Source organism: Manis pentadactyla, chromosome 9 (genome assembly GCF_030020395.1).
Source record: "Manis pentadactyla isolate mManPen7 chromosome 9, mManPen7.hap1, whole genome shotgun sequence".
In the NCBI taxonomy this organism is placed as follows: domain Eukaryota; kingdom Metazoa; phylum Chordata; class Mammalia; order Pholidota; family Manidae; genus Manis; species Manis pentadactyla.
The window spans coordinates 13049726-13060800 of NC_080027.1; the positions used below are offsets into that span (position 1 = coordinate 13049726).

Here is an 11075-nt window from a genome sequence, read left to right on the forward strand (position 1 = left end):
CAGCAGCGCACGCGCCCTTGCGGGGGCGGGCACGCTCATTCACCCCGTGGGCCCGCGCAGGCCCGGAACGCCCCGGTCACCGCCTCCTGGGTTGGTCACGCCCCTAATCTGGCTACACCCCTGCGCGGGCTACATCCCTGGGCTGGCCGCCTTACGAATCAATCCCACCGCCCACGCGAGTGACCGGTGGGCAAGTGGGCCCCACACGTATGCCCACCCAGAAGCCCGCCTGTACCAGGGTGTGACGAAGGTTCAACGAAATTGGGGATGGTGGCAAGAAGTCGTGGCAAGAACTCTGGCACTCACGCGCGTGTGACTTTGGGCCGGTCACCTCACCTGTAAAATGGAGATGTTTCCGGGCCGGGTCAGGGATCCACACTGTGCTGGGCCCTTGGGTCAAGGTGACGCAGGCAGCGGCATGTGGGGTGGATCGTGAGGGGTGATGGGCTCTTTCCTGTGGTCAGGAGACTGAGTCCCTGTTCTGACTCATCCTGGATGAGCCCCTTCTCCGTTGTTCATCTGTAAAATGAGGGTGTTGGACTCGACTCTCAAATTATGGGCCAGAAACCCAGGCCAGGCACAATCGTTTTTTCCAGAAAGCAGTGACATGAGCCCTAGATATCTTAGGACACAGCCCAGAGACCTTGAGGCATTTCCAGGCTAGGAAGAGGCGCCCAAAACAGGCAGGTGAGAAACTACCTAACCCCAGGGTCACGTCACCAACATGTCCTGGCAGTGCCAGCACATGTGTGCCTGAAGTGTAGATCTCAGGGAGAAAAACAGGTCCATGGGGTGCCGTCCTGAAGCAGAGGTCATTCCAAGTAACAGCAATGGGCTGGCTGATCAGGAAGGTATAGGGGTGTGGGGTGCAAAGGAGGGAGGCTCATGCTGCCCTGATTCTCTGGCCTTGGAGGGCAGCTCCACGCTCCTAACCCAGTCCAAGCTTCCTCAGTATTTGTGACAGCTCTTTGTTTGCCTTGCAGGATCCACATTGCCCCACAGCTGAGCCCGTTACAAGAGGTCCTCCTTCCTAGCAAGACCTAAGGACTCAAGGAATCTGATGTGACCTGGAGGCAAGATTGTGCTGTGAGCAACAGGGATCTCCCTCCGGGTTCTCAGCTCTGAGACCCTCAGACCAGTCCACAGTAGCTTGGTGGCCTCCCTACCAGCTGGAGCAAAGTGGGAACCCAGTTCAGTGTTGTTGAGGCCCTATGAGTGCAGGGCCTGGGCTGCAGCAATGGGTGGAGACCTGGGTGAGACACAGCCCCACCCTCAGAAGCTAACATTACGGTTTAACTGGGGAGTGGAGAGAGGAGAGAGAAAAGCCCAAGAGAAATGCATGTTTAAAACTACATAAGATGACAGGATTGCCTTAAGAGATATAAAAATGCCATGAACAGGAAGAGAAGGGTCCTCAATTCCTGAGCAGCTACTGTGTGTGAGACCCTTTCCCATGTGTTTCCTCATGTCAGCCTCTTAGGCTCTGTGAATGGAAGTAAGAGTAACAATAGCTGCCATGTGTGGAGTGTTTGCGATGTGCCAGACCCTCTTCTAAGTGCTTCGATCCTTATACCACACCAAGAGGTATCATATCTCCATTTTATGATGATAAAACAGGATCAGAAAGGTTATGTGTGGTGGTGGTGGTGGTGGTGAGAGAATGGAACCCTGGTCTGGTGAGGAGGGCACAGAAGAGGTTCCCGAAGGCGTTCCAGGTAGCAGGAGCTGCAGGAGCATGGTTTGGACTCCAGGGAAGCTCTGGGCAATCAAAGCACAGCAGGCGAGGCTCGGAAGGTGGAGTGGTACCTGGTGGGGTGGGGCCGTGACACCAGGGCAAGGGGTGTGCGGTGGGTTGGGTGAGCACTGAGGACATTTTGGAGACTGTAAGCTGGACAGTAATGAGCTCAGAGCTCTGCCCTGCAAGGCAGAGGGTTAATGTGATAGAACTTGCAGCAGGGCTGGACAAGAGCTAGCCAGGGGTAGGGCTGACCTTCAGCAAGGCTCTGGGAGCCGTAATGGGTCTCCCTTGAACCAGGGTGGTGCAGTGGGATCAGAGAAGAGAGTGGGGCCTATTCTGAAGTGAGGGAGTTGGCCCACGGGCCTTTAGAGCCAAGAAACTTTGGACTCAACAATCAGCTGGGCTGGTTTCTACTTTTGCAAGCAGTAAAGGACCCTGAGACCCACAGAAGGGATTGCCAAATATCACTTGGGTGAGAGTGAGCAGCAGAACCAGGGCTAGAGCACAGCCCTGTGCCAGAGGCCAGTGCTCAGGACGGTCTTTGGAGCAGCCCAATATTGTGGGTAGCTCCAGGGGCAGGAGGTCAGATGTGAAACCCTGCTTCCTGGACCGTGTCCTCCCACGAGAGTAGTGGGGTGGATGAGTTCTGCTTTGGCTGCAGTGGGAGAGAAGAGTGAGCAGGACTGGCCCTGGGGTGTCTGATGGGAAAGAAGAGCCACAGAAGACTGGGGGAGGCAGGCTGGCAGCATTGTCAGGTTCACATTCTTTGAGCCCTTTGCAGCTGGGGAGAGAGAACTGGAGACCCAGACTGCAGGGCTGCCCACAATATTGCTCCCTGACCTGTCCACACATTCATTCTTGAAAAGAGTATGTTTTGAGTGCCTACTCCATGCAATGCACTGTTCTAAGCCTTTGAGGTTACATCAGTGAACAAAACAGCTAGCAATCTCTGCCCAGTGACAGAGTGCATCAGGAGGTGAGTGTAGTGGCACAGAGAAGAAGGAGAGCCAGGGAAGGGGCCCCAGAAACGCTGGCCGGGTGGCCAGAGGCACCATCAGATGAAACGGCCAGAGCGGGCTCACTGCCTAGGGGGTGTCTGAGTCCGGGCTAGAGAAGGCCAACAGGGGAGGGGTGATGGGTGTGGAAACCTGGAGGCAGGAGCCCGTCTGACAAAGAGGAGGAGGCCTGGGCAGCTGGAGCAGAACGAGCAGGCGGCAGCCAGAGACAAGGGCAGAAGCGTATGGGGCAGCACCGTGAGGGCTCCTAGAGCCTAGGAAGGACTTTGGTTTTAACTCTGAGCAGGATGCAGCCATTGCGGGGCATGGAGCAGAGGCGAGACATGGTCTGACTTAGATCTCACCTGCACTACTGGCTGGTGTGTGGAGCACAGACTGAATAAAGGTGGAGGCAAGGCCATTTGGGGGCAGGAATCCAAGTGGGGGTGGCGGTGGCTTGGGGCCAGGGCAGCAGCAGAGGAGGAGGTGATGAGGGGTGGGATTCGAGATCTGTCTTGAAGGTAATATTATACAATTTTCCCGCGGACTGGTGGTGAGGTATGAGAGAAGGGGGCAAGGGGCAAGGGCTGGGACTCCAAGGGCTGGTTCCCACATTTGGGGTCTTCATAGGTTTCTGTGAGCGATGCACCTGAACACTGGGTCTCTGTACCCTTGAAAGAAGACCCCCTCCTCTTTGTCTCTGCCTCCCACTTCCTGGCATACCTGAGAACAGGAATCTGACAAGGTTTGGTGGCTGTCATGGAAACACTGCCAGTTTGCTGTGCTAACACCCATGCTTAATGTGCGCAGCAAGCTGGCACTCTGCCTGCCTGTCCCCGCGGGCCGCCTCCCAGCCCCTGGGTTGCTGCTGTGCTCCCCGGCCCACCTCATAGGAATCCGTGTCCTTGTACTCCAGTCAGGACCGGCCCTGGATACGTCATGGTCCTGAATGTGAACACCAACACCCTACCTAAAAACAATTTATGAAAGATGCAAAACATTTTTAAATGATATAAAAGATCGTTTTCTAAACAGCATCAAAGAGGGAGTGTATTTAAGCACTGCTCAGCTCCTAACAGAGCGGATGGGTGAGGGAACAATTCCCACTCGAGCAGGTTGCATGAACAGGCAACAGAGAAAGTGGGTTGAAGGAAGCAGTGAGGAAGAGATTGGGATTCAGGTCCCTGTCCAGTCAGTTCGGGTTGTTGTTCAAAGAGAATTGGGCAGTCATAGCCCAGCCACCCCCAGGCGGACACAGCACTCTTTATACACCCCAAATCCCCAGGTTTTCCCTGGGAAAGACACACAGAGAGGAGGCCAAGGACGGCTGTTTATGCCTCACATGGGTTAGTCAACAACCCTGGGAGAAGGCAGGCTTCAGGCCCCGTGAGTCACCCCACTTGGGCTGTTCCCACCCTGTCGGCTCAGGCGGTTCCCCCAAGCTGCGCCTGCCCCCTGGTGGCTGGGCTCTGTCCCTGCAGGGCTGGCCGCCTGGGTGGGCGGGGCTGGTTGGTGGCCTCCCATGTGCTGCTGCAGGGCCCAAGCAGGGTGTGGGCTGGGCAGGCAGGGCCTTCCCGGAGCAGGCTTGTTAAACCCCGCCTGAGTGAGGCGGCCCTGGAGGGGCCCAGCCAGAGGAGGTCGGGACCAGTTGCCAGGCCCAGTCACGCCGCCAGATGGTTGTTGGCCAGCGGCGGGGGGCAGGCCACCACGGGCCATCACGCCCACCCCAGGAGATTTCATGCTCTGCACACCTCCTCCAGCCTGTCAGGGCCTCCCAGGTTGGCTCGGTCCCATCTCCTGGTGCCTGAGGTTTGGCAGTGGGCCATTGCTCACCCTGCACCCAGAGTTAAACATTAGGGGAGGTTGTCAGTCTGGGGCCAGAGGAGGGAGAGGGTAGAATTACATTTTCTCAGCGGCCGCTCTGCTGGAGCACCTGTTCTGCCCCGGCTGGACTATGCCAGAGGAGGAGTTTGTGGCTGGCTGGGTCTCTGGTGAGACATTTTTCTTCCTTCTGTTACACCAACTACAATGGTGGGTCATTTCCTGGGGAAGGTGTGTGACACAGGAGTCCTGGTCGCCCTGGCGTGCCATGCTGTCCCAGACAGTCTCCCAGGAGATGCCTGAGAGGGGAGGGAAGGGGGCGCAGGGGGGAGGGTGCTGCTGACGTGACCCTAGGCCACCTGCCCGCCACCTGCCACCTGCGGCGCCAAGGTTAGTGCTCTCCCAGACACACCCCTGGAGCCTGCCCCTCAAACCCCACTCTCCAGGTCCACCATGTGGGGTGCAGAAAGGATGCTTACCCTTGACCTCGGTGGCTGTTGAGCACTCCCTTTGGGCCCTGTCCTACCTGGCAACGGGCTGCCCATCCTGGCCCTGACACCTGTTGTCCTATGTACTCAGCCCAGCTTCTGGGTGACATTCCTCTTAGGGGAAAGAGACATTCACAGTCTGCCTCATGGATGTGACTTCATCCAAAGCTCCAGGAGCAGCATCTGGAATGGAGGGCAAGACCCAGAAAGGGTCACTGAGGGGGGCGGGACCCTCCTGCCCGGGGCCAGCAAGACTCCCGCAGGGCTCCCAGCTCTGCACTGCTGCCTGCCAGGATGAGCGCTGGGAGGGGCGGCCCTGGTGCCACTCAAGGCCCCGCACTGGAGGGCCGCTGTGAGTTGTAGGAAGCGAGTAAAGCTGGCAGGGGGCAGGAGCACTGGAGCTGTGTGCCAGGACCCCCAGGGAAGCCAGCTCCCCGTGCGCATGGCTGGCTCCTCCCTTCTGCACGTGTGTCCTCCAGGCAGAACTAGGACTTTCCCTCCTTGTTCCCTGTCCCCACGCGTTCCTAGGAGTACCTGGTCTAAGCGAGGATGTAAGGGGCCAACTGGAGTTTCTCTGGAGTCTCGAAGGAAGGCCCTGCCCGCCTTCCTCCTGCCTGAAGCCTTCTTTCCCCTCTGCACAGACTTGCCTCCTGGGCCTGGTGGGAGGGGCCTCACTCATGGCACCTTCTCACCACAGGAGCTCTGGGCTTAGTCCTGGGACATCCCTTTGACACTGTAAAGGTGAGTCTCAGGGAGGCACCATGGAATGAAAGATGTTGCCTGAACCACATGTCAGGGTGCCCTCAGAGCAGGGCCCAGTGGGCACAGAGGCTCTTTCCTGTCTCCCCGGCCCAGCTGCATTCTGCTCCGAGGGGCAGGGAGATGCGCCGGGCTGCAGCCATGCCTGGCCTGCCCGCCTGCTCTGTCCTCCCCATCTAGGTGCAGACGCAGACCTCCTACCGGGGCATCGTTGACTGTGTGGTCAGGACTTAGCGCCATGAGTCAGTAGGTGGCCTGCTTCTTTGGGGCTTTGGGGCAGGGGGCATCTGGATAGCTGGTACCACCTTCCTTCCCTCCTATCAGGGCTCTGCCCCTGGAAGGGAGAAGCCTCATGTCTGAGGCCACGGGGGGTGGGGTGGTAGCTTAGTGTCTCAAGGGTGGAGATGAGGCTGTCCCCAGCATTAGCCTGCCTCCACCTCCCTGCAGCCTGCTTGCAAGTGGTTTCTAGCCAGAGGAGGCCCTGCCAGGGCTGGAAAGGGCAAAGGGTAGGTCCCCAAAGCCCCCATCCACTCTAGCATCACCATGCATCTCTGCAGCTTCTGGGCTTCTTCAAGGGAATGAGCTTCCCCACTGCGAGCATAGCTGTGGTCAACTCCATTCTGTCTGGGGTCTACAGCAACACCCTGCTGGCGCTAACAGCAACCTCCCACCAGGATCGGCGGGCCCAGCCACCCAGCTGCATGCATGTCTTCATAGCAGGCTGCACAGGGGGCTTCCTGCAGGTGAGAGGGAGGTGTGGGGGCACATACACACAGGTGCACATGCACACACACGTGCACACACACACACAGGGTTGGTCGGTTCCCTCCTTTCCTTTCAGCTCCCTCTGCACCCACAGTGCAGACCCCAGGCTTTCCCGAGGGGAACACAAGTTGCTGTGGGGAAATGGTCAGCTCCTGGCTGCGCCCTTCCAGGCTGCAGACCCAGGGGGAGGGTCATGGGGAACAGAACTGGCAAATGGCAGAGAGAGCCGGGGGAGGGGCGCGGAAATGGTGGCAAGAGGACACCATGCGGAAGCAGCTGATGCCCCACCCCGAGGCTGACAGGCTTGCCCACCGCCAGAGGGGTCTGCCAGCCTCAGAGCTGTGGAAAGACCTCCCTGCAAGGTGACCTTTACCCTGGAGAACTGACAGCCCCCCAGAGTTCCAAGGCCAGCCCTTGGGATCCTGGCACTTCCCCAGCCCCACCCACTCAGCACCCTCCCGCAGAGTCTGGGTCCCTCCATCTGGGAGCCTCAGCCAGGCCCCAGTCCGCAGACCTCCCTGGGAGAGGTCTAGGGTATTAATCAGTAAGTAACTCTGGTCATTTGGTTTTTGTCTTTCCAGGGGTGTGGTGGAGGGAAGTGGGGCCTCCGGGCACCAGGAGGAACCCCAACTGAATGGGGGGCCTGAGCACAGAAGCAGAGGGCCATGTGCCTGGCCCCACCCCACACCCCACCCTGGCACCTTAGGTCATGCTCTGTTTTGCTCCTGTCCTGATGCTTCCAGCATACTTCATGGGGCAGAGAGCAAGGGCGAAGGACAGTCAGGGGCTCATTCAAGTGAATTAATGACTCGTGAGACCCCAAAAGGTCCTGGCATTTCTTCTGCCCCTTCTTGTGCGGGGCACATGCCTACATATTTCCCAAGCCCTGAGACCCACACCCCACAAAAACAAGGAAAACAACTGAGACCCCAGGCCAAATGGCCTGATTTAGGACCAGCCAGGACCAGCTCCTAGGTTCCCGTCCCCCTCCAGCTCCTTGGAAAGCAGACAAGAGAGCAGAGCTGGGGACTGTAGGGTCAGTGATGGGGTCGCTAGGGACCAGCTGGAACCTGGGTTTGCCCTCAAGTGCATGGCTTCAGGTTAACAGGGTCTTGGAGCAGAAAACGTGTTTAGGTGGGAAGAGGCAGGAAGTGACTCTGATGATTAGCACAGGGCACGGAATGACAACCTCTGAAGGGCACTGGATTTGCTTCTGGCTCAGCTGGAGCTGAGTGTAAACACCGCAGCAGCCTCTGATGTGCCCAGTGCCCTAGCCTACCCCTGTCTGCCGCCCTACCTTTGTCCCAGCCATTTCCTCACCTCACTCCAGCTCCTGGAGAAGCCCTCAGCTTGGCACTGCCCACAGGCTCCGGAGGGTGACATCAGGGCCCTATGTCACAGGGAGCCCAGCCCACTGCCCTTCCTGCAGGAGGGAAGTAAGCAAATTTGGCCTGCCACTCTTTAGATCACTGCCAGCACCAGCCACCAGCATCCTCTGCCGTCGGCCATCTCCAGGGCTGAGGCGCTGAGCCCCTGTACCTTCTGTGAAAGAGAGAAACAAACCCAAATGTCCTGCTAACAGCACCTGGGCCTCTGCTCACCTAAACTTTAACAGCTGATTTTGACCTGGTGGCACCCCAGACCCGCACACCTTAGCTCCCCCCAACCCCCAGCTCATCCACCCAGCGCCAGTACCACCCCAAACCAATACCTGTGCCTCAACCAGGTGACATGAGCTCTAGAACCTGTAAGCCCCACCCCGTCACCCACCTTCTGTTGGGACGCCGGTGCTTGGGGGTTTGTGAGAGGCAGGGAGAGCTTGCTCCCCTCAGGGACCTCTGAGAGGTGTCACTGCAGACAGATGCTCCTCCCTGGCTTTGGGAGCTAGGAACCCAGCCCGCTCCTGGAAAGCAACCCAGGCTCGTCCCCGCCGCGTGCCTGCCAGGCAAGGTGCCCCCTGCCCTCTTGTTCAAACAAACCTGTTCCTGCCCGAAGCCCCACCCAGGGCCTTCACGCTTCCTTCCCAACAGGCCTACTGCTTGGCCCCTTTTGACCTCATCAAAATCCGGCTACAAAACCAGACAGAGCCACGGGTGCAATCGGGGAGACCCCACCCCGGTACTGGGGACGCGTGCACTGTGCAACCTCCATCTTCCAGGAGGAGGGACCCCGGGGGCTGTTCCGGGGAGCCTGGGCCCTGACGCTGAGGGACACCCCCACCCTGGGGATCTATTTTGTCATCTATGAATGGTTCTGTCGCCAACCCACCCCAGATGGCCAGAACCCCAGTAAGTGAGGGGGCATGAGAGGGTGGGCCACAGAGGGTGGGGGAGGGGGGCCGCCCCCTGGAGGCTGGGCAGGGAGACTGGGGATGGGACGGGACGCTCTGTTCCTCAGCCTGACCGCCCGGCTTCCTCTACCCCAGGCCCAGGTACAGTGCTGGTGGCAGGGGGCTTTGCCGGCATCGCCTCCTGGGCGGTGGCCCCCCCCTTGGACGTGATCAAGTCCCGGATGCAGATGGCCGGGCTGAAGCAGAGGGAGTACCGGGGGGTGCTGGACTGCGTGGTAAGCAGCGCCCGGCAGGAAGGACTGGGGGTCTTCTTCCCGGGGCTCACCATCAACAGTGCCCGCGCCTTTCCCGTCAACGCCGTCACCTTCCTCAGCTACGAATACCTCCTGCGCTCCTGGGGATGAGCCTGGCCAGGCAATGTCCGCAGCTCCCCAGCGGCGGCTCCGCCCAGTGACCCTGATGGGAGGCCAGGGCGGAAGCGCCCATTGCGGTTCGGGTGTGAGGCTCAGCGCTGCTCCGGATCACCGCGCGGCCTCGCAGGCGCAGCCGGGGCTGGGGTGCCGGAGGCCAGGGCCCTGGACTCGCCCAGACCCGAGGCTGCTCTCAGCCTCCCAGTAACACGTGCCTCATTCCTGTGCTGCCCAAGCCCGAGGTAAACTGGCTAGCCCGTGAGCTGTGACCTTCTGGCCCCGGCCAGTGATGTCACCCCTCAAAGAGCTCTCAGGGCCTGCACTCTACTGCCGGGTGCTAGCCACCCCCTGGATTCCAGCGACTGCGTCCTCATCTGCCTTCCACCTCTCCTCCTTTCAAGCGCCCCCCTACCAAACGACTTGAGTAGATTTTGTGCCTCAGAATCCTTCGGCGGCTCCCAAAACCTTACGGACAAAACCCAAACTCCCCCACCTACCGGGCTCTCTCTGCACAGGAACCTTCCTGTCCCTCAGCTTCGGCAGCGCGGCCCTGCCTGAGAACAAGCTGTGTTCTCACTGTCCTGGGCCTGGAAGCCTTGTCCCCGCTGGCCAAAGCGAGCAGTGCCTGCAGCGACCCCGTCATCCCTCTGGCTGAGTCCACTCTCAGTCGCAGGCTGAGCACTGTCTCCTGGAGTCCTTCCTCCGCTTGTCTCCGGCCCCAGGCTGACTCTGGGGAGGCCAGTCCCACCTGCACGCCGTGATCATAGCCTCACCTGTGCTGGGTCATATTTGCTGATTCGCTTCTCAGCTTCCCCCTTACACTGGGAGGTCCTGGAGATCAGGTCCTACTTCGGATTATTTCTCAGCATAGAGCCCCATGCGATGCTCGAGGCGCCCGGGGAAATGCTCGCTAAATGAAGCGCTGATTGCCAATCCAACTTCTCTGCCTCACTCCAACCCGCACACCTGCTTCCTTGGCTCTGCCCCCCTCCACTGAGAGGTGTGCCTGCCTGGGCCCCTCTTGGGTGCCAGAAACGGGGGTGCCACCTCATGCACTCCCATCTGCATCCCGTGGCACTTGTTTACCCATCTCAATTGCTAAGTGGGAATAAAAACTAGCCAAGTGGTGTCATTTAACTGCAATAAAGCTGAGCAGTTTGTACCTACTAATGTCCTGACCTGGCCTGAGGCTGACCTGGACCCACCTCCTGGTGTTCGGAACACCAGGAATTTCTGCCATTATGGGGGGATCCCTACAAACGGCCACAGGATGCTCATCAGTTTCCAGAGGATGCAGCCTCAGCTCAGGGACAGTATGGAACTAGTCCCAGGTCATATGACTGGTGTGTCACATCACTTGCCTGGGCGCATTAGAGCCTCCAACCCCAGCGCCCAGTTGCTCTGCTACCCTGCTCTACCTGGGGCCTGGGACAGTCTCCCATGGGTCACCTAAGTTCAGATTTCAGGGCCAGAGCCGACAGCACCAGCCCCTGAGTGTGCTCCTTGGAGCTCTTGGAGCTCTTATTCCTTGGATTGCATGCCAGAGACTGCAGGTGGCACCCACATTGTCCCACTTCCTCCAACACTGGTGTGGCTGTGGGCATGTGGCCGCGGGACCAGGCTACATTTCCAGACCTCCCTTACAGTTCAGTGGGGCCCATACTTGGGCTTTTGCTAGAGAAATGTGTGATGCATGCCAACTGCCCATCTCTTGCTTTCAAGGAGATTCCTCTCTGTTGGCTGGAAATGGTGACCCTGGGAGACTCTCCTGAGGACACAGGCCACACCTTGCTGGCCTGGAAGCTGGCA

General features: G+C 59.1%; 1 protein-coding gene and 1 long non-coding RNA gene across 2 annotated transcripts; one reads left to right on the forward strand and one right to left on the reverse strand.

Annotated features, from left to right (window-relative positions):
* Window positions 1–107: 107 nt before the first annotated feature.
* Window positions 108–9241, reverse strand: LOC130684800 (uncharacterized). Its single transcript, XR_008999144.1, has 4 exons — window positions 9111–9241; window positions 7887–7989; window positions 3620–5225; window positions 108–519 (listed from the first exon to the last, which is right to left on the reverse strand). It is a non-coding gene; the product is annotated as an uncharacterized LOC130684800 (long non-coding RNA).
* On the forward strand, window positions 5459–10436 carry SLC25A45 (solute carrier family 25 member 45). Its single transcript, XM_057506906.1, is given in 5 exon segments — window positions 5459–6047; window positions 6359–6544; window positions 8597–8663; window positions 8666–8854; window positions 8992–10436. Coding segments are annotated over 4 exon segments (690 nt in total). The 5' UTR covers window positions 5459–6047; window positions 6359–6379; the 3' UTR covers window positions 9261–10436.
* The last annotated feature ends 639 nt before the right edge of the window (window positions 10437–11075 follow it).